The 26,284-nt window shown below is 44.6% G+C and overlaps 1 protein-coding gene across 48 annotated transcripts in view; it reads right to left on the reverse strand.

Annotated features, from left to right (window-relative positions):
* Window positions 1–2,401: 2,401 nt before the first annotated feature.
* SORBS1 (sorbin and SH3 domain containing 1) overlaps window positions 2,402–26,284 on the reverse strand; it is a 240,798-nt gene continuing 216,915 nt past the window's right edge. For 29 of the 48 annotated variants that reach the window (XM_056120898.1, XM_056120897.1, XM_056120908.1 and 26 more), the window contains 6 exons: window positions 25,429–25,543; window positions 25,140–25,265; window positions 24,766–24,957; window positions 10,215–10,273; window positions 8,253–8,365; window positions 2,402–5,645 (listed from right to left, as the gene is read on the reverse strand). In XM_056120898.1, the coding sequence (XP_055976873.1) occupies window positions 5,578–5,645; window positions 8,253–8,365; window positions 10,215–10,273; window positions 24,766–24,957; window positions 25,140–25,265; window positions 25,429–25,543 (673 nt within the window). In that variant the 3' untranslated portion in view covers window positions 2,402–5,577. Of the gene's footprint in view, window positions 5,646–8,252; window positions 8,366–8,536; window positions 8,639–10,214; window positions 10,406–10,987; window positions 11,048–22,515; window positions 23,296–24,765; window positions 24,958–25,139; window positions 25,266–25,428; window positions 25,544–26,284 lie in introns of all 48 variants that reach the window. The other 19 variants (XM_056120868.1, XM_056120863.1, XM_056120862.1 and 16 more) reach the window with 5 other exon arrangements.

Below are 26,284 nucleotides of genomic sequence, written 5' to 3' on the forward strand. Positions count from 1 at the left end.
AACACACACTCTTGTGGCAAGCTTCCAACCATTGTGGCTTTGTGTTTAGGGATCGCTCCTAGCGGTGCTCAGGAAACCATATGTGGTGCTGGGGATCAAACTTGGGTCAACTGTGTGCAAGGCAAGCAAAACTACTTCCTGTACTATCTGTCCTACCCACCTGCTTCAGTTCTCTGAAAACATTCCAAGTATACTTAAAGCTCAGACTTTCATAACTGGACTTTCACTACAGATAATAAGGGCACCACACGGATTTCGTGAGTAGGAAACATTAACATAGAAGAGATTTCAAGTACTGGTATCAGTTGAGGGAGGATATACAAGGATGAATTCTTCACAGTAGAAAGGACAAATCTAAGATAATTTCCAAAGAACTGACAGATCTTGTGAACAGTTGTGTTAGAACAGGTAGGTGTTAAAAGTCTTAAAGAGACCTTAACCTTTGATTTAGTAATACTACTTGCAGAAATTTCTCTAGAAAAAGAATTTAGTTATTCAAGATAGATTATATAAATGGTTGTTCATCAAAGAATGAATATATTTGTTTATAATTGAACATAATAGTCTATAATTGAAAAATATTAGAAACACCATCAGTGTTAAAACTTATACCGTGGAATGCCATTCAAGCATTAATGATGTTGAGTAAGTATTGTTAAGAAAAGTGTAAACAAAGTGGTACTACATGGAAAGTATCATGTTAAGCGAAATGACTCAGAAAAAAAGGGATAGACATAGAAAGATTGCATTCATCTGGGGAACATAAAGTAATAAAATAGGAGACTAACACTCAAGAATGGCCGAGATTAGTACCAGGAATTTTACTCTATGGCTTGGAGGCCAACCACACAGGCTAGGGGAAAAGGGAGCTCAGATAGAGAAGGGAACACCAAATAAAGGTGTTGGGAGGATCCTCCCAGGATGGGAGAAGCATGCTGAAAGTAGACTATAGACTAAACATGATTGTCACCCATTGCCTCTTTTGCAAACCACAACACCCAATAAGAGAGAGAGAACAAAAGGGAATGCCCTGCCACAGAGGCAGGGTGGGATGGGGAGTGGGAGGGATACTGGGATCCGTGGTGGTGGGAAATGGGCACTGGTGGAGGGATGGGTATTTGATCATTGTATAATTGAAACCCAAACACAAAAATGAGTAAGTCTTCAACTGTACCTTATGATGTCTCACTATTAAAAAATTTTTTTAAAAAGTGTAAATAAGAAGTGCAAAAAGAAAATTACATATGGTACATCTGAAGAGATTATATTTCAGTGATAGTGATTATGGGCTTTCTTTCACTTTGTTGTTACTTTAGCCTCATCCTCGGTTTAGTGTGGTGGTGAGGAAACAGAGGCAGAGACTGGACTACAGTCCAGTGAGCAGCTGGAACAGCGAGAAATTTGTCTGGGATAAGAGAGCCAGGTGGGGAAGGGAGAGGGGGTGGCAGGATGTCTCTGAACTTGGACTTGAGGTTCTGGTACCACTAAGCAACCACCAGAGAACTGGGGCAAGCCTTAAAACACGATCACTTTATTTCCTCTTATGAACACTAAGGAGGCCAAGGGTGAAAGTAGAGACCAGTGAGGAAGTTACTGCAATGATCCTGATGAGAGACAGTTCTGTGGACTCTGGTGGCATATGTGATGGTGTTTGTAAACACCTTGGGAATGTTCAGTGGATGAATTTTGTTGGGTGGGATGGAGTGCTGTGACACAGGGCTCAGTGAGGAGGCCGTGAGACCCCTGCAGGGCACCCCCTGTGTATGTGTTATGGTCCCGAGTGACCCCAAAAGCATAGCAGGGGGCTTGAAGCTAGAGGTGGCAAGAATCAGTGGACAGAACACAGAGGGTTGGGATTTTGTTACAGGACAGACCCCTTGCCCTGAATGCAGCAAGTCACATCCAAATGAGATGGTCAGTCTTGGAATGCTGGGGAAGCCTGGATTCCAGTCACTGCCTTGGCAGCACACTGGGCTGGGGAGGAACAATTCGGGCAGGCTGCATTTTCACCAGCATTGCACTAGAAGACTCTGAGCAGATTTCTTAGAAAGACTAAGTGTTGCATGATTTTTCTCTATGTAGGTTGTGGAGCAAAACAAGACCCACAATACACCTTCTCTAATGTCCCTCTCATGTTTAAAGGAAGATGTATTATTGGTAATTAGAATAAGACTTGCTATAGAATGAACTGGTGAAAAGGTCAATGAGTCATCAGCTCAGAGAAGGGCATGCTATAGCAGAGAAAAAAGGTGAGAACTGAGGTGTCTTGCGGGAGCAGAAAGGAAGTGAGCAGAAAGGATTGAGCACAGACCACGGAGGGGAGTCCAAGAAGTGGAGGTGACGACTTCCAGCTGAGGAGCTTGGTAAAGGGAGGAGACAATGAATGGTAAAAACAAACCTATGCCACGCAGTTCTGAATAAAGTTTATTAAATAATATGTACAGCAAATGTAGTAAATTAACATGTCTAGCAAATCAATTCACTGCAATAAAGAAAAATAAATGAATGGAAAAATCTGTGTCTGCAGAGTACATGCTCTTGGTGTAGCATTAAATGGCAAAATACTTTAAATTAATTGGTTATATATAATGATGGTTTTCTGTCAGGATATAATTCTTGTAATCTTCTTTTAGCAATAGTCCATAAAACCACTGCAGATAAATAGGACTAAAATTTAAAAAAAAGAGAGAAACTATAACTGAGATAAGAGTTACCTCTTACAAGAAAGAATGAGTATTTTCACACTTTGCGATGGTTATTTTTGTGCCACAGATCTGCAGGTGACTTATTTGGAATTCCTTCATTTAAATAAAAATGCAAAAAACTTCATGACTTCCTTATTTTACCCCCTTCAGTTCAAATTTTTAAAATTCTTTTTTCTATACAAAGTAGTTACATGGGCTATACAAAGTTAAATATACATATTTACAGTCCCACTTCTGAAGCAAATGATATTTTTCTTTTACTGACCCCAGAGAGACTGCAAAAGCTAAGTCGTTTGAGGCTTGCCTTTACCCAGAAGCATGGCTAATATATCAAAATGTGCTGCAAGGCATGCTGCCAGTTAGTTGCACTTGCTATTAATAAACCTGTACAAACATTTCAGCATAAAAATAGGTATTTTATAATACTAAATGTCGGAAGACAAAAGAGCAATTGGAAACCTTTGATGTTTTGTCATATAGAGGAAGCTGAAGTTTGATGCGATTTTTAAACATGATTTTATTAAAGACGGTCAAATTGATGAGGCATACCTGGGTTTCTTGGAGCTATATAAATGCGTGAGGCTGGCATCATTTGCAAATGTGGCTTTACAAATTGGTTTTATTTTCTAGCTGTATTCAAAGAGGCATTTAAAATGACCTGACCAAGAAGCGCCCCCTCAAAAAAAAAAAAAGTAGAGAAGATCATGTTGTTAGTGGTTTGCGGCTAAAACAGGCCAGGAATCACATGAGCCAACTCAAAGATGACATTCGGAAAGGGGTGAAATGCTGCTGTGCACAGTGCATGGCCATCCACGCTGCTGCTAGATTCCCCCTGGGAGAGGGAACATGGAGAGTAAAAGCTATGTCCAGGAGGCTGCAACGGTCCCTCCAGAGCAACTGAGTCTGATCTAAGGGACATCAAGGCGGCCCTTGGTACTTCTCTCCCAACTGCAGTGCCACAGCCTTTCTCCCGCTGGCTTCGTTGAAACAAGAATGTCTCTGGGAATAGGTAACATTCCTTGTGTCAGTCCTGCACGCTTCTGAGAGAACAGGCAGAGAGCACAGCTGCTGTGGCTATCTGTGACAAGGGGAGGTTGCTGGAGGTATCCTACCAGGGGAAGCAGACACAGACACTGAGGCAGAGACACTGAAGACCAAACTTTGCTCATCTGTGAAGACATCCCACTTGGGGACAATGGTTCTGGGGGCAATTCTGCGCCCAGATTTCCTGTCCACACCCTACCCTCTAGAATTGCTACTCCTATTTGTGGGGAGGGTCAGTCTGAAGACTCTGGCAACAATTCCAAGTATTTTCAGCTACACAGAACCCCTCAGGCTAAGGTTCTTCCAGGACTGTAGGTGTTCAAAAGTGAGCTAACAGAGACAGAAATAGGGCAGTACTTTCTAGGATTCCTCCAGGGAAAATGTACCTCTTCCTCTCTCACACCCTTCTTAGCACGTATCACAGTCTCTCTTGATGTGGTATTTTGGAGTCTCTCTCTCATCACCTCTAAGTTCCCAGCGGACAGGAACTACTCATTTCTATCTTGATCTCTGTCAGAACAGAGAAGTCAACAAACATCCTTGAGCTGAGTGGAGTTGGGTGTCCACAGCCCTCATATGAAAGGATCCCCCTCCCTGGATCTGGGTGCTCCACCAAAGGCTAACTTCCTGAAGTGGCAGAACTGCCATCTCAATACTTGGAGGGGTGCCAGCACCTGCAGCTTCTCTCCAAAGCTACCCCAGGCTGGGTTACTCCATTCTTCGAGGTCCTTGAGCTTCTTTGGGGAGTAAAAGCAGAGACCCAGTGAGTCTCTTCCAAGGCATGGAGATTGTCTTGCTCATTGGTGTTCCTGGGATCTGGTGTTCACCAGTATCTGGGAAATGCATCAATGCTCATCTTTAGTTTCTCTGTGAGAAAAGGCCTATCAACCTCAAATTGTCCCGGCCAGAAACCAACAAAAAAGACAGGTTAGCTATGGTGCCCTGATATACTAAACGGTGCTGCCTGAGGGTGATTGTGTATGAAAAAGCCAGGGACATGGGAAACTTGCCCAGTGTAAGTGACCTTCAGAACTATAGGGCTTCTTGGGCTGTGAATATGGCTCAGTGGTAGAGCACTTGCCTTGCTTGGATGAGTCCCCGGGTTCCAGTCCCAGCACTTTAAATTAGCAACAACTATGGAAATTCTTGACTTAAGCACTTGGAAATCTCTCTGCCTGGCCACTTCGCTATTGTGGGCAAACCTATGTGTGTGCCTACCCCCCTTTGAGTTGAGTGCAGAGGGCACGGAGTCTTCACCTCCATTACCCCAGGTTCCTCAGCAGGTCCAGTGTGGGACTTGGTCTTGAGTAATTCGCAGGGGTGGCTTCAGAAGTCCAGGCTGAGTTCCTGCAGTGTTGCGGGATCAGCAGCCTCTAAGCAGCTGGGGGAGCCTGTGTGTGAAGTCACAGGAGAACAGGCGGGGAGCTGCCTGACACTGCAAGAGCGGGTTCAGGCTAAAAGACCTCTTTGAGCAGGAGCTGGTCATATCTGGACAGCAAGAGGTCTTTCTGGCCTATTGGCTCCTACTGGACTGGTTGGCAAGTCAGATTAACCAAGAAGGGGGAGGGATGGGGAAGGTTGGAGAGGCCGCCAGAAGCAGCTAAGGAAATAAAGATTTGCCTCATTCCTTTTTGTTCAACACACATTTCAACCCTGTCTGATACACCGTAAGCTTCGACAGGCCCAATGTTTCTCTGTCCCTCTCTTTTGCTTTCCACTTTATCCATTGCATTAGCTTTCTTACTGACTCAATGTTTAAATAAAGAGACCAGTTCATGAATTGGGTTTCATCCTCCAATAAAAATAATCTCTGTGCTTTTCAGTCTTCTTATAGATACAAAGGCTTTACATAGTTGCCTGGAAAAGTACCAAATTGCCTTGTCCTTCTTGAAGTACCTGTAAAAAAAAAAAAAGCACACATACACAAAATGAGAAGACTTGCCCATGTGAATGTAGAGCCATGTGATAGCCACCACCCGGAAGTTCATTGAGTAGCTTATGGTTCTAAAGTACTATCTTATCTCTTTTGGACAGCAAAATAATGCTGGGTGGTAGGCAAAGCAGGCGTTTCTCATACTGCTATTTTTCAGTGAGGAAGCCCAGACTCAGAGATCTTATGTGACAGGTCCGTGGTTTGGCCACTTAACAAGCAGCAGAAGCTGACTTGAAACCCATCTCCTGAAGCCAAGCCCATTGCCCTATCCACTACTTTTTTTTTCTTTTCATTTTTGGAGGAATCAACACATTTATTCAATCTAACTCTTAAAATCTTGGATATAAAATTTCCAAACTGTAGGATTCCTAAGTGTCCACTGGAAATGACCACAAATCAAACAGAAATTCTTCTCCTAAGCCTATGCCTAAGTCCCACACTGATTCCCTGTGTCTGTTATCAACTTTGTTAGGGTTCCTGCTGGGTCAGGCACATAGGACTATTGACAAGTGGGGGTGGGGGGAACCAAGACCTTCCTTGCCTTGGGGCTCTCTCTCTCTCTCTCTCTCTCTCTCAAGTCCAGGTGAGAAGTGGTAGACATATGTTTGTCATCCTGATCATTCCCTCACACTGAAAGCTGACCATTACACCTGTCCCCCTTGAATGTGGCTTAGAATCCTGCTGAACAGGATAGTTGAAATAGCCACCACCAGTGGGTTGAAGTTGTTGCCTGGAATGAAACATCAAAGCTGATAGAGTGTCGAGAACTTAGAGACAGCTTAAACAGCTAGCTGAATCTTTGTGTGTGTGTGTGTGTGTGTGTGTGTGTGTGTGTTTGCGTATGTGTGTGTGTGTAGTGGTGGCAGTAAAAGAAGCCACAGGGAAAGTGAGATGTGCCCTGATAGTTGGCTAGCATCTTTCTTGACAGATGAGAAAAATGAGTTCTGCTGGGTTTCTTTACTCAGTGTCAGCACTAGACTGCATTTTTTAAAAGTATTTGGGGAATCCAAAATATTTCTGTTACCTAGCTGCTGGGATGTCCCTTCAAAAAACTCAGTGCCTCACTCCCCACTCCTGGAAGAGTTTAAAACTAAAACTTGTGAGAGCAGTACTTATGTAGATCATGCCCACATGTGGCTCCTGAGAGCTTGAGACATGATTAGTCTAAACTGACCTATGCTGTAACTGTGTGTGGGGGTGGGGGTGGGAAAGGGGGGGGACATTGAATTTTGAACACTTACTAGGAAAAGAATGCAAAATATCTGACAACTTTTTTTTTTGTTGATTACACGGTCAAATGAGAATATCACTGCTGTCTTAGGTCTAATACAATGTTATTAACATCAGTGCCACTGGTTTTATTTTACTGTTCTCAATGTGACTTCAAGAAGAAGTAAAATGTCATACAAGAACTATTGGGGCTGGAGAGATAGCACAGCGGGTAGGGCATTTGCCTTGCACAGGGCCAAGCCGGGTTTGATTCCCAGCATCCCATATGGTCCCCTGAGCTCCGTCAGGAGTAATTCCTCAGTGCAGAGCCAGGAGTAATCTCTGTGCATTGCTGGGTGTGACCCAAAAATAAATAAATAAATGAATAAACAAATAAAGTGTTTTTTTTTTAAATAACTATTAGGTTTCTACCAAACTGGACTGCACCAGAGTTGCTGTCTTTTCAGATCTGAACAGAACAACTCAAGGCAGAGTAGGCCATAGGCACCTGGTGCAATAGGGTGGCTGATGGAAGCGAGACAAACTGGCTCCAGTTATGTGTAGGCATTGCTGTTCTCACTACTTCAGTCCTACCATTACTTTCCTTGAGCAAAACTTTTTCAGAAAGATCAGGAAAGAGCTAGTGTTTGGAAAGAAGATAAAGGTAAAGCTATGCATAGAGAGGGGAACTGACATAAGGAGTGAGTGTATGGCCCTAAAATCATATCCATGCATCCAGAACCTAAATGGAGGGAGAAAGGGCCTAAGTTCCAATACAAATGGTTCTATTTGCTATCCAGGTGACTGGGCCATTTGTTTAACCTCTACAGAACTCAGGTTTTGAATCTGTGAAATGAGGCTATTTGCGGAGAGGAAAGCAAGTGTCCGTTTTGTGATATAACCTCACTAAATGCTGACCTTTCCCACCACCTATCTTTATTTTAAATATGTGTCCTTTTTAATTAAGCAGGTGCTTTGATAAAAATATGGCATACATATGAACTTTTGAATATCTATATTTACACTTGAGATTCATGCTAAAGACTTAAGGCTCAATTTTTTTCTTTATCTGTTTTATAATGGTTTTTAGAAATAATATTCCAAATATATCCACAATGGAAATTCAAATGGAATTCAATGCAGTACATGTTGGCACAGTTTGTTTTTAGGTTCAAATTAGTGTGATCCACCCTGTCTTCAGAGGAAACAAGAAACCGGCTCGCCCAGCATTCCTAAGGATGGTGTAGGAATAGAGAAAGCTCTCCTTTCTCTGCAGGGAACACTGCTTTTTGTGTAGCTCATCACTACTAGTTAGTCCTTCAATACACAACTAGTAAGAAAAACATGAGGAATTCACTCACCAACAAACCATCCATCATCACATTTTTCCATGACATCAACAATATCTCCATCTCGGAGTTCCAATTCATCATCGTTCTGGGGTATATAGCTATATAATGCTTGGTAGCTAAATCTATAAATGAGAAAAATGAAAATTAAATGACTCAAACACTGGTAGGATTAAATAATTGGTCTAACAAACCGATTTCAATTAAATCTGCATCAGGTGGTATTTCCTACTAAGTGGTGAGAGAGAGAGAGAGAGAGAGAGAGAGAGAGAGAGAGCAGCGAATAGTGCACTTGCCTTATTTGGCCAACCTGTGTTTCATCCCTGTCACCACATAAAATCCTTTGAGTATTGCCAGGAGTGATACCTGAGCACAAAGCCAGGAATAAGCCCTGAGCACTGTCAAGTGTGATCCAAAAACAAAACAAAAAGGGTATTTTATGAGTGATTTCTTTAATAATAGCATTAGGGAGATATATTCAAATATAAGAAGCAATTTAAGCCTGAGATGACTGGGGGACTTCTAAGAAGCAAGTCATAAAGGAGTTCTTTTATTTAGTTTCACGTGGTAATGACAGAAAAGGTTTTTGTCGCCTCACTGGCAAAACTATCTTGAGTTTATTTACATGTCTACACACATTTCATTAATTGTTTTTAAAATATGGACATCATTTTTTCAAAGACTCCTGAAAGCATTTTGATTTTTGGGATTAAGAATTTTATTTACTTGCTAGTCTGAGGCAATTTGGACTACATTCTGTTCTAACAATAGTTGCTGAGAAAGTTGGAACTACTTGTGAAATTGGATATTTGCTTAGGCTACAAGGCAAAGCTTTGCTTTTATTTATGTCTCTGACAAGTACTTAAGAAACGTCAACTATGCACCAAATTCCTAATTCTGTTTAGTCAGTATTTTTAATTTATTTATCTAATTTTTTAGGCTTTTGGGCCACACCTGGCAATGTTCAGGGGTTATTTCTGCCTCTGTGCTCAGGAATTTATTCCTGGTGAGTTTCAGAGACCCTATAGGATGCCAGGGATCAAATCTGGTTCAAAGTGCAAGGCAAACGGCCTACCCACTGTACTATCTCTCCAGCCTCAGTTTAGTCAATATTTTAAAACAGTAGCAAGCAAAACTTTGCCTATGTGCCATTCATCTACTATTTCTAAAAGATGCCAGTGAATTCAGAGTGTGGATAAGAGAATGGAAATAAGAAAACAGAGTCAGTTTACAGAAACAAGAGATTCATTTTCCACAGCTAAAACCCAAGGAGTGATTACATTTACATATTTAGCCCAATGTTTTGGTACTTTGGTACTTGGGTATGCCTGTTAGAAGAAAAGGCTCTATTAAGAGGCAGACAGATTGTCAGTTGGCAAACTAATATAATTCTGATATCACAGTATTTGTCTGCCGTCTGCTGCCCAAACTGGTCTCTTTAGAATGCCTTCTCCCCTTAATGTCCCATGCCTGCTTCACTCTGGGAGACAACTCCTGACATCTCCTCTGTTCTCTGCCCAGACTGTGCAGATTGGCTGGAGAATGCTGCATTACTGTTGCTGCCTGGACACTGTCCCCTACCACCAATGTTCATTTTGGATGGAACCCTTGCTAGGCTCAGCATCCTGTTTCACTGAGTTCTTCCTTCATACCCTCTGATACTCCAGGCACCCGACTTAGCATAAGGCTTTCTTCTACCTGTTCATACTTTAATGTCCCTCCTTTCCAGTTTAAGTCTTTGCATGTGGACCCACCCTCCAGCAAATACTTCTTTACCCATACCTCTGTTCCAAGAGCCTGCAACGTCTTTTTATTTACAAGCCACCTGTAGTTATGTTGGCTAACAGGAAACATAGTCTGAACCAGCAACCCTTGGGGAAGCTGTTTGTTCCTTCCCCTCAGTTAACAACCCACATTCTTAAGTCCAATTGTTTACCAAGTATGTGAGAATGAAAGTATGCCCAAAGTACTTACAAATCTTGTGAGGTTTGATTCCTGTCTGGGGTGACTCTTCGCTGCTGGGCTTGAGGTTGCTGAGAAATGATTAAAGATGGTTTATTGTCAGAAGGGGATACTTTGTGATGAAAGTCAAGGGGGTGAGAAACAGTGCTGCAGTAATGAACAGATTTTTCGGCAATGTTTATGATCTCATTGCATACTGCTTCCTGTGAGGTGGCCCCGAGATATCCAGAAACCCCCATAAAAGTCAACATGGGGACAAAAAAAAAAGACAGAGAGAGGAAGAGATGTAACATTCCAGACGAAGCACATAAGTCCAGGGAAACAACAGAGTTGAAGATCCAGGTTAAAAAAATAGATATTCCAGTAGTGGAGTGCAGGAGGGATCCAGGCGTAAGCATGGAAAAACAGGTGAGATAAGGAAGAATTTGGAATTTAGTATGAATATTTTGTTTTAGAAAGGGCATCAGTTTAAAGGCCTGAAATTAGTGAATAAATGTTACAAATAACTCCAGGACAGAAATGCAAATATGTACCCCCAATCATGCACTAATACATTAATTTAATCCCACGTTCAGGCAGAGTAGAGGTATTGTCTCTAAAGTTCTCTGCTTTTTAAATTTTTTTTTTGAAGGCGTGGGAGTCCTAACATCTCGCTCCACTCCAACAGCCAGGTAATTCCTGTAAACAATGGCTCTGTGAATTAACCAGCCATTCCTCCAGTCTAGACCTTAGAATTCAGGAGAGATTGTCTTTAAAGCTGCAGTTGTATTCAACAGGCATCTTACCACATAGCTCTTTTCAGATTCTGTGAGATCAGGTCCTGCTCTCAATGAATGATGAGAAGGCTGTGATCATCAAGCAAATCATAAGGGAGACATTTTTAGCAGATGTCACATTGGAACGGATTCAAAATAAAAGCATGAGCAAATACACATACCACACCAGCATACTCGATGACACCGGATACTCGGGGCCTTCGGCCACTGAGTTTCCATGACAACATGGTGGGAGCACAGGAGAAAATGCAATGTACAGCGTTAGAAGCAAGCATCCAGGCAATGAAATGGCCCAGTGAGTTGAGAATGAGTAACATGGGGACCCCAGATTGGCAGAGGAAAGACACAGAGAAGCTATCTACAGGAGCCTACAGCCCTCTCCCATCACACAAACCGCTTGGTCTCCCGGCTCTTCGCCAGCCCGCATGGACAGGAGGGCTACTGTACCAAAAGCCAGTTTTGGTTATCATGCGGAAAAAGAACCTCCTCTGGCAAAGAAGGCTCCAGAAACTATCAGGTGTGCCTTATCTGAGGATGAATAAAAATAAAACCAAACAGAAAAATAGGCTTTTGAAAGTTCCTTGGTAATATCTGAAGTATCAAATACAACTGATCCCCCAGAAAAATCTGCACCTATCACTCCCCAGCCTGGTATGAGTTCAGGTAGCTCATAACAGAGCAGAATGTGCTTCCAGAAATAAGTATGTGCATCCCGAGTCAGTGAGAGAGATGAAGCCATGACTTCACTCCCCCCACTCAGGAACACAAGCTGACACCAGCACACAGGTACCACAGAGAGCAGGAGAGCCGTCTCTGCAGTGGGGCTCCCACAGGAGGGCCAGGAAGGCGAACCCTTTACTAGAAGATTGTTTGCAATCACTAAGAACTCCCCCAGCCCACCCCACCCCACCCTACCTCACCCCACCCCAGAGAATTCAATTCCAAGCCCTAGAAACCTCCCAAACTAAATTTTGTGTCTGAGCCACATCCAGTGATACACAGGGCTTACTCCTAGCTCTGTGCTCAAGGATCACTCCTGGAGGCGTGGGGGACCACCTGGGGTTCTGAGGATTGAACCTGGGTCAGCCACATGCAAAGAACATGCCCTTCCCCTACCTGCTGTACTATTGCTCCAGTCTCCCAGCAAACGAAGTATTTAAGGAGCCGCCCTAAGAGAAATCTCCCGCATAACCTGTCATAGTAGCCACAAGCCACAGCATCCTCCTGCCTCCCCTCCCTGTCCCTGGTCTTTTAAAAAGGCTATCAGAACTGTTCTGCAGCTGACCCACTTGTTTTATAGAGAGGCTCAGAGAGGGTGAGGATCTCTCCTGAGGACACACAGCAGACCAACATCTGTCTTGTCTCCTGGATTCAGCTCATGGCCCCAACAGACTTTCTCTTTCCATCTCAGACTATTCCCTACCTTAGCAATGTACTTGCTAACTTTCCCTCCAATGAGCCCTACAGAGGCCCTGGAGATGTGATCGGGTGGGCAGAGCATCTTATTTTCTTTTAAAACTCAGAATTACAGTGGCTGTGTGCCTCCCTCACTGGGTGACACTGCTAGGGAGAAAGAAAGTTACCAGGCTGCTCCACTGCCTTCCTGCCACGCCCTCCTGCGGGACCAACCGCCAACTCGTATGTCACTTCAACACTTTCACAGTTTCAGGAAATCTCTTCAAGCTTTCCAGCCCCTTAACAGGCAGCAATCACTTAAATCAGACCTGCTGGGCAAAAGAGGGCTGAGAGGGTTGATTTCATGCTCTTAAGATGTCTTGAGACCTGCCCGTCTTTGCCACAAGCGTGGTAGCTAACCTTATATAACCCCACTCAGGTCCCAGTCTCAGGGCTTCTGCATATCCAAGAGAAGCAATGATATTTTCCAAGTGCTTACTACGTAGCAGAAGAACATAACTTATTTCACGCATTGGAGGTTGAATTATTTCTCAATGGGATATTGGTGAGCCATGCTTCTCAAATTTCCACCCATACAGGGGTCACTCAGGATCCTACGAAAAAGCGGGTTCTGACTTAGCACATCTGTTGCGTGTTCAAAGACAGCACCTCTTTTTGGCAATGTTCACACTATTGATCTGCAGCCTAGCGCTCTTTAGTTATCTGATTCTGAGGTTCCCTGGCTGGCTGATCTTGGTGACATCTCACGAATACACAAATTCTTATTTAAAAAGAGCCAGAATATTTCCAAACTCTCCAGTCAAATGCAGTATAGAAAAAAGAACTTGACACTACCAATACAGCTTCCATAAATCCCTTTCTTAAGTGTCTTTCAGCCAATTTAATTCCCAATTGAGATTCCCCAGGCTAATGGACATTTAATAAATATTTGGTACTTAAAATGGATTTGAAGAATGCAGTACAGTAAGAAGGACCTGCTGGTTTACTTTTATCTCTTCAATGAAGCACTTAAAAAAAGGCAAAAACAACAACAACAAAAAAACTGCTTTGAAAGTACATACAGATCCCATGACATATGACTTTCACATTAACTCCCTGACTTGGGGGAAGCAGAGAAAGCAACTGAAGCTCAGGAAGGTCTGAAGTCTCGTGCAAGGTGGTAAAGCCCACAACCTGGAGTGTGTGATCATCACAGACTACCTCATGTCATGACAGAGCTGGGATCACAATGACAGCTCCCAACCCTGCCTATCCTGCAAATAAGCACGGTCATTTCTATTCCTGAATATTTTGTCTTTCAGGTAAAAAGTGAGGTATGGCTCGGGATGTTGGTTAGTGGTAGGTCCTGGGTTTGATTGCACACACATGAGCATGTGAGTGCACTACAGTGTGCAGTAATAAATACTGTCTGATCACCAACTCAAGGATTCACAGTCGTGGCAGGGATTCTGATATTCCAACTACTACCTTCCTTGCTCCCAGATCCCATCTAAATTGTAGGGTAATCATCATCCTAGCGGTCCCATCTGAATAAACTCAGGTAGGAAAGACCCACAGTTTCTTAGCATCTGTGGAAGCCATGAAGAAGGAAAGATAAACACTGATACTATTAACTAAGATTCAACTTCTCCTTGTTAGAAATTCATTTTTCAGATCTGAACCTCATATAGGTTCAAAGGTGTGTGTGTGTGTGTGTGTGTGTGTGTGTGTGTGTGTCTCACAGGCAGATCCTCAGTGAAGATAATGATTTATTTCTATCACAGGTATCTGCCCATCACTTTAAACTCTTGTTTTCCCTCTTGACATAAGTTTTCCTTTCTTTAGCCTCACTTTCTAACTATACACAGCTCTGGGCTCTCTCTCTCTCTCTCCTTCTTCCTACGGTGCCCAATACAGTAGCCAGTAGCCCTCCGTCTCATGAACGAGCACTGGAGATACAGCCTGAAAGAACAAGCTGTAAGTGTAACACATAAAATTCCATTTTCATATTAATTTGCATATATTAAAGTTTTTCTTATTTAAATTTTGGGGGTGGTGCTGGGCTACACCCAAAATGTTGGCTAGATCCTGGCTTTACAGTACTCAGGGATCACTCCTGGTGTTGCTCATAGGATGGTATGGGGTACTTGGTATTAAATCTGGGGTGGCCACGAGCAAGGCAAGAACTTTTCCTGCTCTGATCTTTGATTGTACATTTAAATATTATTTTAGATACTTTGGTTCTATAATATATTATTAAAATTAAATGTACCTGGGCTATTTTATCCCGGGAAAATCTGAAATTGCTCTCTCTTTTTTTTTTTTAATTAGTGAGACATCATGAGGTACAGTTGTAGACTTACAATTTTTTGTGCTTGGGTTTCAATTATACAATGATCAAATACCCATCCCTCCACCAGTGCCCATTTCCCACCACCACGGATCCCAGTATCCCTCCCACCCCCCCATTGCTCTCTACTTCTAACTGACACGGTTGCTCTTAGCCCTCCCCAGGCCTTTAGTATCTGTCCTCATGTAAACTTAAAAGTGGGCACAAGATCTTGTCAGGACCTCATCCAAGGTTAAGAATAAAGAGAGTATTATCTCATGTGTGGTACATTTTGGACTCTTGGAGATGCATTCCAGATTCATGTTCAGGAAAATAATGACCAACCTCCTCAGCATGCAGACGACATTCGATCAAGAGACTGCGTTTGCCCATCTTTGTGGACACTACTCCAGAAGCCTTCCTTCGCTCTTTGCTCTCTGCGGTGAGGAATCCCGTCTTCCTGAGTGGCTGCCTCAGTTCTTCAGTTCACACAAGTCCCTCAGATACCTGATCCTGCATTCCCAGGGGCCCTATTAATCCCTCTGGATCCACAAAGCACCTGGTACGACTGCTGGGGTTACTAAGCATCCTCTTTGGTTGTGAGCCAAAGAAACCCAAAATAAACTGTCCCTGGGCTAAAGAACAGCAGGAAGCCCTGGAGACAAAGACGTGGATGAACTCAACCTCAGGGTGACTGGTTCCTACAGAAATATTAGGAGTCTCTTCTGCTCCCCTAACTAGTCCAAGAGGTCGAAGACTTATCTCACACCCCGAAGCACCTCAACTTCTGAAACTTCAGCCCACCTTTCTGGTGACTTATACTGACCTCTCAGGGGACATTGGTTGGGGTGTGGTTAGCTCTGACACTAATGTATGGCTTCGGACCACACGTGGTGGTGCTCAGGGGTTACTTCTAGCTCTGCACTGAGGAATTACTTCTGGTGGTGCTCAGGAGATCATATGGAGTGCCAGGGCTCAAACTTGGGCATGCATGGCAAATGCCCTACCCACTGTACTATCTCTCCGACATCAGTGGTTAACTTCATTGGACTTCATATAAAGTTCTTCAATGCACTCCATATAAAGGTCTTTTATGACTCTGTGAATGCCGTTAGCATGAGTCAAGGATAAATTCTGGATGAGGGCTAATGGGCTAAAGTGGGGCAGCTCTGCCCACACTGCCCCCTGGAGAGTGGGTGGGAGGAGGGCTTTTGACTGCAAATGTAGATGGAGGTTAGCTTTTGACAGGGAGTTTTAGACGTGGATGAACTCTTAAAACAGCAGGGAGTTTTAACTCTTAAAACTACCACAGCATGCTCAAAATAGTCTCTGCTTCCACTGAGTTCTCTAGGATTTACTGAGAAAGATTAAATGCAGGCTAATTATAACCAATTAGGTCAACCATTTACTATCCTAGACTTGATCTCCTTGCATTTGATGCTGTAACAGCTGTTTTGTTCTTTGAATCAAATTACAACATAGAACTTAAACATCCAGCGTTCTTTATGTAAATATAAAACTTTAAACATCTTCTTACCTGAATCTGTAATGTGGCCTTCTGTTTCTTTCCTGAAACCATCAGAGGGGGAATGGCAAATGTGCATTCAAGAAATCAAAAGCCTTCCAAGAGGGTGCTTTGTACTCAAGGTGGGAGGGAGTAAGGAGAAATATTCGGGTATAGAATATAAATTCCACAGTTTTTATGTTCTGGATTTGTGTAGCCCACAGTAAAATGATTTCCCTATTTTCTACTTTGTTCTCCTGATGTCACCCCCCACTTTCCTCTGTTAAGGAAGAGTAAGTAGGCAGGAACAGGCCAACTACTTTACCCTATTTCCTCTGTATCATGCATCAGGTATTTTTATTTTGTTTATTTGAGTGACACCTGGCAGTACTTAGGGCTTATTCCTGGCTCTGTGCTCAGAGTTCACTCCCTGTAGAGCTTGGGGGACCATATGGGATGCCGGGGAACAAATCTGGATCAACAGAATGCAAGACAAGTGCCCGGCTCACTGGACTATCACTCCGGCCCCACATAGGTATTTAATGAGTTCCAGCTACATCTAATTTAATCTCTCCATTAACTCAATAATTATGATCTGCTCCTGTGGGTCTGTGCTCAGCCGGAGGAGCCCTCAGAGCAGTTAGAGATGCCAGATGTCAGGCTGAACGTGCCCAGCACTCTGCAGCTGCCCTGGGACTTCTAGTGATCTTGATAATTTCTCTAAACACCATTACAGGGGTGAACATTTCAACTTGGGCCTTCTATCCCCTACTATAGGTGGTGAAAGCATACCTGCTGGTTATAAAGATTTTTTTAAGAACTGTAGACAATGTCTCTTCCCATCCCATAAATAGTTAAACACCCCTGGTGTTTATTTAGAGATTTCCCTTCCGTATGAGTCAAAGGAAAACATTTCCCATGTTTAGCTGGATAGCTTAACATTTAAAATTTCCTTCTGGTTCTTGCAAGTTGTATCACATGTTTTCCTCTCTATGTCTGATTCCCAGGCCTAAGCCTTTGTTCTTATCATTCTGGGAACTAACCTAGTTTCCACTAAGTGAGGGGCAATCCCTGGGAAGTCACCGAAGCACATCCTCCTGTCACCAGCTGAGTAGCTTTCCCTCCCCTCCTTTCTTTAAGGCAGAAGTCTGTTCTTGTGTTTCTCAGATAGTGAATTTGAGGACACAGAAATTTCTAGAACAATTTCACGTCAAATTTCATGCACTTGATTTGTACTGTTTGGGTTCTAACCTTTGGAACCCAAACTGTCATCACAAATTCTGTCCCTTTTTTCCAGACTTCCTTTCTCCCAATTCTTCTGAAAAGTCAAAGAGATTAGGAGTTCTTAGTCTGGGTATCAGGGCAGCTCTTGAATGGACTCAGGTGTGAACTTCTTGAAACTTTATGAAAATGATAAGTGCGTCCCACTTTCTTCCTCAAACTTACTGGCCTAGCATACTTGGCCAACTTCAGATTCTCAAAGGTTCTGCAACCGAGAAAAAAAAGTTGTGATTCACTCATAGATGAACCCCAAAGTTTCTTTTAAATTTGGAAATTCTATAAGGCTCTCTCACAACTGTAGGAACACCTTAAAAACCAAGTCTGTGCACGAGTTGACACTCGGAGCTTCTATCTTGGGGAAGTTAAGTAAATATGTGGCAATGCAAATGATGGGAGATTTCCGAAATGGCCACCTCTTTTTCTTTCTTGATCTGTCATTCTCAACTTTCTCAATCAAAATGATGTGCAACAAAATAAAACCCAAGAACCTGGCAGGTAACTCTGAAGTTCTAACACATTTTATATACCTTTGTATATTTTTGTTCAATTAGTTAAGCTGTCTCTTAAAACAACAAACAAAAGGAAAAGCTTTCACTTTTCAACTGTGAAGGTTTGCAGGTGTAAAATATACCATCTATTTAAAATTTTGTAGTTGTTCTTCTTTCTTTTTTCTATTGAAATCCCAACAGGATTTATATCTAACCATAGAATATGAAAGCTATAAAGAACTTCAATTCTCTTCTTGTCTGGATCTTTTGTCAATGACAGGGAAGCTGCCAGAAAGAGGGACTACGTGAACCGGATGAAAGAACCTCCGGCAGGCAAATAACAGAGCTGGGAGTGGAAGCCCGGTCTGGCTACTTCTAACACAGCTCTTCCGACTCAAACCCAGTTCACCCAGACGCCAACTCTGCACCTCACTCACCTGCTTGTTCAGAGAACACACGTACCAAACCAACCGAATGCGGGAGCAGTTTGGGAATTCACAAAGGAGTGAAAAGTCAGATGTTTCACAAAGGAAGTGCTTGTTTGCAGGTCTGCAGAGTTGTGGGTAAAGGGGACTGGGGTGGGCCCGGAACAGGTGACTAATGGGAGGAAAGGAGCAAAGCAGGGACTTAGCCCCAAGCAGGGAAGTTTGACAAGTAAGTCAAGTAAGGTCAGCTAAGGAAGATAGCTGGGGAAGAAGACTAGGTGGTAGCAGGTGCTAATAAATAACTGCAGCACCAAACTCCACAGCTCTGCTCCCAGCTGCTGCCCCAGACTCCTCCTTCCCATCCATCTTATACCCTCTGCAACTAAGCCCTTGCCCCTCCCCCCCCCCCCCTTTCTTTTTCTGGGCCTTTGCTGAAGGCTTAGCCTCCTTGAATGCTGCCCTTTCCCTCCATGCTAGTACTTAGCTAAATCTCTCTATTCTTTCCCCCCAAATCAAGTGTCACCTTTTCTCACCTTCCAACCCCGCTCCTGAAACTTATTACTTGCCCCTATACCAAACTTTTAGAATGAACTGTGTATGACTCTCCATTGTGGGTCTTAAAATCACATGTAACCAGTGATGGTTGCGGTGTTGGAATTCCGTACACAGGAAACTATCATCAAAGATTAACAGTACTATAAATCACAGAATCTCAATCAATGAAAAGAGTTCCAAAACATGTCTTATTCCCTCAGTGGGATCAACGGCCCTTTAGATAGGATCAGTCATTTTTCATCTTTTCTTTCATTCAACAAATATTTACTGAATGCCTTTCAGATATCCTGTGCCATGGATGCAGACTTGTGACACTAATCCTCTAGTGGTGACATGGGCGATCAAAAAGATGAACAGGGCACAGCCGAGAAGGGCTATGCAGGTCAGGGGCAGGAGTTGTGGAAGTACAAAGTTAGAGCACTTAATCCTGTCTCGAAGGTAGGGGAGGTAGTCAGGAAATATTTTCTGGAAGAAGGGACATCCAAGTGGCTAGGAGAAAGACAAGTGGCAGGTACCCAGGTGATGAGCAGGGGATGCATTGGAAGGTGAGGCTGGCTGCCATCTATATGGTCAGATTGTATGAGGCTTCCATGCCAGTGAGGAGGGCATGGAAGGCAATGGGAACTGAAGGCAATGGGAACCCCTGATGATGCTCAGCACTCTCCTCCCCTCCTAAACATTTAGAATGTCCTAAATGCTTGAATAAGAGAGAAAATGATCGGGACATTTCAGAACGTCTTTTCATATATGGATCCCAGGTAAAATCCCCTCCACTTCTTAGAGTCAAGTAAGTGTCCCAACAATTAGAACTAACTAATATTCCCACAACCAGGAAAATACTAGTTGGTAACTTCCTGATAACAAGCCTGGAATGCATTTAATCTGGTAAGTGACCCAGCCTGAGCTTGTGACTTTCTGATTGCCTTTCCATTTCTAGCTCTTAAAGAGGCCCCTGACAGGTAGAATGTTTCTTGGGAGGACCTCCATTTCCAAAGCTGCAGACTCCTGCTTCCAGCTGCATAAAGGGAGAAGGAAGTGATTGGGAGGGGGAAGGAGTAGGCCGGAGTCCTTTCTCCCCAAGTCTTTGGCTCTCGACAGGGAGCCGGGCCAAGACCCACAGCCCAAGCACAGCCACGCAGAAGTGGCTGTGCTAGAAGAGCAAGAGGAAGGGAGGGGACAGGAAGTTGCATACTTGAGGTTCTATGCCCATCACGCAAGGAAAATGAATTTTCAGCAAGTTTGTTGAGTTCCATGTTGCCAGCTCCCCACCTCCTCTCCTCTGTTAGGAAGGGGATGTATAAACTCGCCTCACTCATAGGTCTGGCACCATATGCACTTCCTGTCCACGCAAGGCCTGGAAGCTGGTCACCGGGATGACTCACTGCTGACAGTAACCAGGGTTCCAGGCCCCATGTTCCACTTGAAACATGTACAGAATTGTTCTTGTGGCACAGACTTTGAATTCTTCTCAACCAACTACTTTGCTGCTACCATTCCCCCAATGAACCATTCTCTCCTTAACTGGATACTTCCTTTTCTTCTTCACAGAACACATTCCAAGGGCATCAGCTCCAGGGCTGGGCAAAGCCCTCCCCAGGTATTGAAATTCTCCCATGAACCCATAGCAAGAACCCACTTACGGACTTTCTCCGCATGAAAGGCACCACAGTATGTGCATTACCACATGGAATCTTTGTGACAGCCCTGAAGGGAGGGACTACTTTTACTCCTACTTGATACATAGACACTGTGACTCAATGTCACTTGCTAGCCTGATCATTTACCACTGTTCTATACTGCCACTTTCTGCAGCAAAGAGTCCACCATTTTCAGTCTCTGGCCTTAGAGGTCCGGTAACTGTCCTCTGTGCTCCTGTACCCTCCAAACCTCCAAGTCTGCCCTGTGACTCTGTTGTCTGCCTGTCTCTGTGGAACTGAAATTCCTAAAGAGCATGAAGATGACGACCCTTGTATTTTGCACAGAATCTGGTACATACAGGCCTTGAAACATTTGTTGAGTGAATAAATATAGCTTTATGCTTATAAACATAAACATAAATGAGTTCTGAATCACCTTAAGAGGCCAGAACTTAGCCTATCCTTTGCTTCCAACCCTCCTCAGATCTAACACCTGAACCAAGAACCCTGCTCCTCCTGGACAATACTAATACTCCCCAAGCAAGCAAACAGTTCTCGTGAGCATCCACTTGGCCTCAGTGGGCCTCAGAGAGCATCCACTTGGCCTCAAGCACAGTCTACTATGGGTAGCACTGTCTGTAGCACTGTCCTCCCGTTGTTCATTGATTTGCTCGAGCGGGCCCAGTAAAGTCTTCATTGTGAGACATATTGAATATGTGTTTGGCATATCAAATACATCACAGGGAGCTTGTCAGGCTTTGCTGTGCAGGCGAGAGACTCTCAGTAACTTGCTGGGCTTTCCGAGAGGGGCAGAGGAATTGAATCCGGGTCAGCTGGGCCCGCTGCGTGCAAGGCAAACGCCCTACCGCTGTGCTATCGCCCAGCCTTACTATGGTTATTAGACAATAAATGGTTTGGGGGCATTCTAGAATGTTCTCTACTCCAGAAGTGGCTCTACAGCACCCAAGATGGGAGCTCCACAGCTTCTATCTACAAAGTGTCGATGTTTTGTTTCTAGATCCTGTGCTAAGCACTCAGGCACACTGCTTTGGGGAATCCTTTCACCCACTTCTGAACTGAAGTTCAGAGAGAGGAAGTAATTCCCAAATAATCAGTAAGAGAGGCATCCAGACCTAGCTATTTACTTGGAGAAGCTGTCCAAAATCTTTAACTTTTGGGGGGTTACTGAACAGCAGTCAAAATGGGAATCATGATATAAGCACCACAATAACTCCCCAACCATTAGTCAGTCCTCAAAACACCCTGAGGTCATCTTGATCAAGATCCTGGAATTACTGACGCTGGCCCAGAGAATACATGGAAAGTCACCTAAAGACCCAGCATGCCCCTGGCAGGGCCTTATCTGTCAGGACTGCAGTGCTTGGTACGGCATAGTCTGTTTGTCCCAGTACCAAAATGTGCTTGCTCGTCAGTGAACAGTGTCCACAGTACCACACAAACATGAGACAGAACAAAGAGCTGACAGCTGAGCACTGGCAGAGCATCATAGGTTATGGAAACAAAGTGCATCTCACACAAAACCAAGCCACAGTGAGCCAAACCGCAGCTGCAGGGTTAGTCAGAGCAGACTGAGGTAACTCTCTGAACACATAGGGAGCATGAGGAAGTCCTTCCTTCTCACAGGCTGCCATCAGCCCCTCCCCCCTCCCGAAGGAAGGAGGGGGTAATTTCTGAATCACCTTAAGAGGCCAGAACTTAGCCTGTCCTTTGCTTCCAACCCTCCTCAGATATAACACCTTGAGCCAAGATCCCTGCACCCTCCTGGACAACATTAATACTCCTCAAGCAAGCAAACAGTTTTTGAGAGCATCCATTTGGCCTCAGCGGGCGGACCATGGCTGAGGCAGCTGGCCCGCCCTGCCCGGTGAGACGAAGGCACACACAGTCATGCCGCAGGCCTACCTGGCTCACAACACTCTGAGCGGCCTTCCTCTCAGCCTGCTCGCCACCTCTAGGAAGGTCTGTCTGCTCAATCTCCCTTTCCGGAAAGGGGCCACCCAGGGGCTTGCTGAGCCGGCTCTCCTCGGGACTGTGGAGATCTGAGAGTCTCTGTTCAGTGCTCAGGCTCCTGACCACGTCTGATGGCTTCAAGCAGCTCTTCTTAGAGATCTTGGGTCCGCCGAGGCCTCTCTCACCTGCCTCTCTTTCTGCTCTCCTCTCAGATTGTCCGCTCTCTTCTTGCCACAGCCGCTGCCTGCCCTGGCTACTAAAGGCATTGCTAAGTTCTGAGATGACCCTATCAGAGCTCCTAGGAGGCACTGGTGGCTGGGAGAAGCTATACTGGTGGACGCCAGGAGGGGACGTGTGGACACCATTGGCTCCATTGAGCTGAAGGGCAGTATGGGCACTGGGCTCTGGGGAGTAGGTTCTGTCAGGGGCAGGCAGAGCCAGCGGGGAAACAGCAGAGTAGGGGGCAGGATGGTCTGACCAATTCAGATGGGGGAGGCTGACAGAAAGCGAGGGACTGGGTCTTGACAAAAAGGCCAAGGGATCCCTCTTATAGATGGAAGCCTCTGGCAGAGGAGGCAAGGGAGGCGTCAGTGCCAGAGAACGCTGGCCTGGGACCCCGACAGTCAGTGAAATCCACTCAGAGGTGACAGCATGCATCTCAGGGGACAGGGCTCGGTGAGGGGAGGGCATGGATCGGGGGGCTGGTATGAGTTCCTTGCCGTGACTCGGAAACTTAAACAGAAAAGGAGAGAGGAAAAGAAAAGAAAGAAGCAAAAGGCACAAATGTCAGCATAAAGGAGAAAGAAGGAGACCCATCACAGGGGATATACAGAGAGGGGTGAGACAAGCAGGCACACTGGTGCCGGAGAAGGAATCACTGGGTTAAGTTTGGAGAGAAAATGGTATTTGGGCGGGCATCTTCACGTGCATGCAACATGTGTGTGCAGACGGAGGATGGGAGAAGTGGGATGAGGATGGGAGAAGGAGTCCCTTTGGGGCAGTGACTATGGTGCTGGCCTGGTTTGCGCAATCAGACATTCAAAGGGACACACTGGGATTCCTCCCCAACTCATCCCACCTCATCACCTCTGCAGTATGATGCAGAAACAGGAAGAAAGGGTTCCACCATTGCACTGCCCTGGCCCCTCTTGGATTTTCATTCCCTTGAGCAGTGTGTGTGTATGTGTGTGTGTGTGTGTGTGTGTGTGTGTATGGGGGTGGGGGGCATTGAAGGGGATATGTGCAGCCAAGAACCTTCTAGAGAGGAGTGTGAGTAATGCAGCCACCTGAATTTCTACTCCTGCCAGGCCCAGGTCAAGTGAAAAAACAATTTGAGTTTCCCATATTATCCCAAAGCAAAATGACCCGCACAGACATCACCCTGCTGAGCAAATCAAAGGGCTCAGGGCTAACTGCACAGGTATCCCTGGGACAGCCCGAGGCAAGGCTCTCAGCCAAGAGCCACCTCTGGGGTCACTGATGAGAAGGTGGAAGAAAAGGAAATGACTAGGCGATGAGAGAAGAGGACCAAACAAGTGTCACCCCTAGCCCTGGTCCCATGCTTCCCTCTGGCTTCCTCCTGACATGTACCACACAGAATGATCAGTGTCTTGCACAGGAAGTCACCCTAGGGCCTCTCCTGAGCCCAAGGGCCTAATATTTTTTTTGGCTTTGGAAAAGGGGAGACAGGTTTAGAATAACTTCTGTTCTCAAAATGAGTTTGCTCATAATGGTCAGAAAAGCAAACATTCGATAATCAGCCTTCGCTCTGCCCACCCAAAGTAGAGAGGATGTCTGATTCCCAACTTTATTCTGGCTTACCACGATACTCTGATCTTTACCTTCTGTAGGTCAACTATGACCAATGAGCTGACTGAGAACTACACTGGGTGGCGGACCAGGATGGGATGTTTCTAGCCTAGAGTTTGGGGCCAACTAATAATGGTTCTTATCTTTTGCCTTAGTCATCTTATTCCCAGAGTGATCAACTTAAGCAGTTTCTTTTCTCTTGAGCTAATATTTATGCCACCGAGTGCTAGGCAAATATTTGTACTCAAGAAAACACATCCCAGTGTGGATACCCGACATTGCTCCAGACAGTTCTCAATCACCCTGAAGAACCATGCCAGAGAGGCCGTGTGTGGCAGCCATGGTGGTTGTGCCATGCTGACTGTGAATACCAGAGATGAGAAGCTTTGGTACCTGGGGGCTTGCAGCAGTGCTCCGACTTGGGGATGAGAAAGGCAGGTCGATGTAATCCACGGGGTGCTTGACCAGTGGCCGTTTGAGCACATCCACATACGTGATGGGGAAGATGCCTTGGCGGGATGTCCCTGGAATCCTCCCCTCATACCAGTTCTCATCCACTTGTCGAAGCAGCGTGATCCTTTCACCCTGAAAGATGCAGCAAAGCAAAGCGTTCTTGTTACACCTGCCTCAGAAAAGCCTTTGACACAACCCCTGAACAGGATAATAGCTCACTGGAATAAGTATGGCATGCACCCCCTTGCCACACTCCCCCCAGCCTCCCTGGCAACAGGACCATCCAATATGATCCTAAGCAAGGAACCACTTACCTTTCTGAATGACATTTCTACTTGTGTATCACCATTAAAGTTAAACTTAGCAATAGCTTCTCCATATTCCAAAATCTGCACGGGTGGCAACTTTTTGGGCTGAGCCTTCTCAGCGGGAGGAAGCAGCTGAGAAAGTTAAAGGCAAAAGAGAAAAGGAAAAGGAAGAAAGTGGAGGAAATGAGAAGAGAAGGGGAGAAAAAAAACAAAAAATATGCAAGCATTTGGTAAATGATCAAGGTTTGGGTACAACCGGGTTTTTCTGTAGAAAGACAAGGACCACATGCAGTACCTCGATGTAGGTGCGGGGAAAGATGCCCACGCGGCCGTGGTGCTCTCCTTCATACCAGTTCTGATCAATCTGCCTATATATGTAAACAATATCTCCCTTCTGCAGAGGTAGCTCCCTGTCAACAGAGGGTCAAGACTTGTCAGCAAGTGTTTTATTAAATATTAAGACACTCAGCAAAAGGAGATTTGGAGAGGGGTCACAGGGGACAAATTATCGGAGGAGGCTCTACATTTAGAAGCAAGAACCTGTACTATTCAGGAAATTATGTAACTTGGGCATTTGTCCCAGTCTTTTGTGGGTTGGATGGTACCTTTAAAACCCTCTCGCTCTCAAAAAGCACTCAATGGTTGCGGTTTTCTTAAAAGTATGTTTTGTGAATGATGTCTTAGGCTAGAACATTTACACAACACACAAAAGTGCATCTCCCCATCTTAATTGACGTTCATTATCGTGATAAAAATGCTTCCTTATAAAGACATTAACTACCAGCACTGTTCTCTCCTACACCCTAGCAAGCCATGCCTTTCTTGCTTCAAGTTATTTGTGAAACACATCCTTCTCTCATTCCCTCCAGAGAGCTGCCACTCACTCACTCACCCTTTCACAATCTCTCTCTAATCCTGAAAGGTTATGAAGTTAGGTGGACCTAAGTTCAAAACACGATTACTCTATTTTACTAACTAAGGGATTCTGGGCAAGATTCTCTTTCTGAGATTACTTAATCTGAAAAAAAAAAAGCTAGTTGAGAGGTATTAAAAAAATTGAACTACAAAGTCCAAGCATAACACCTAGCACAGTGCCTCTGTCTGCAATTAGTGCTCAGTTACATTCATTCCCTTCCTTCTCAGTGTGGAAG

The sequence above is a fragment of the Sorex fumeus genome, unplaced genomic scaffold (genome assembly GCF_029834395.1).
Source record: "Sorex fumeus unplaced genomic scaffold, SorFum_2.1 ptg000043l, whole genome shotgun sequence".
Taxonomy (NCBI): domain Eukaryota; kingdom Metazoa; phylum Chordata; class Mammalia; order Eulipotyphla; family Soricidae; genus Sorex; species Sorex fumeus.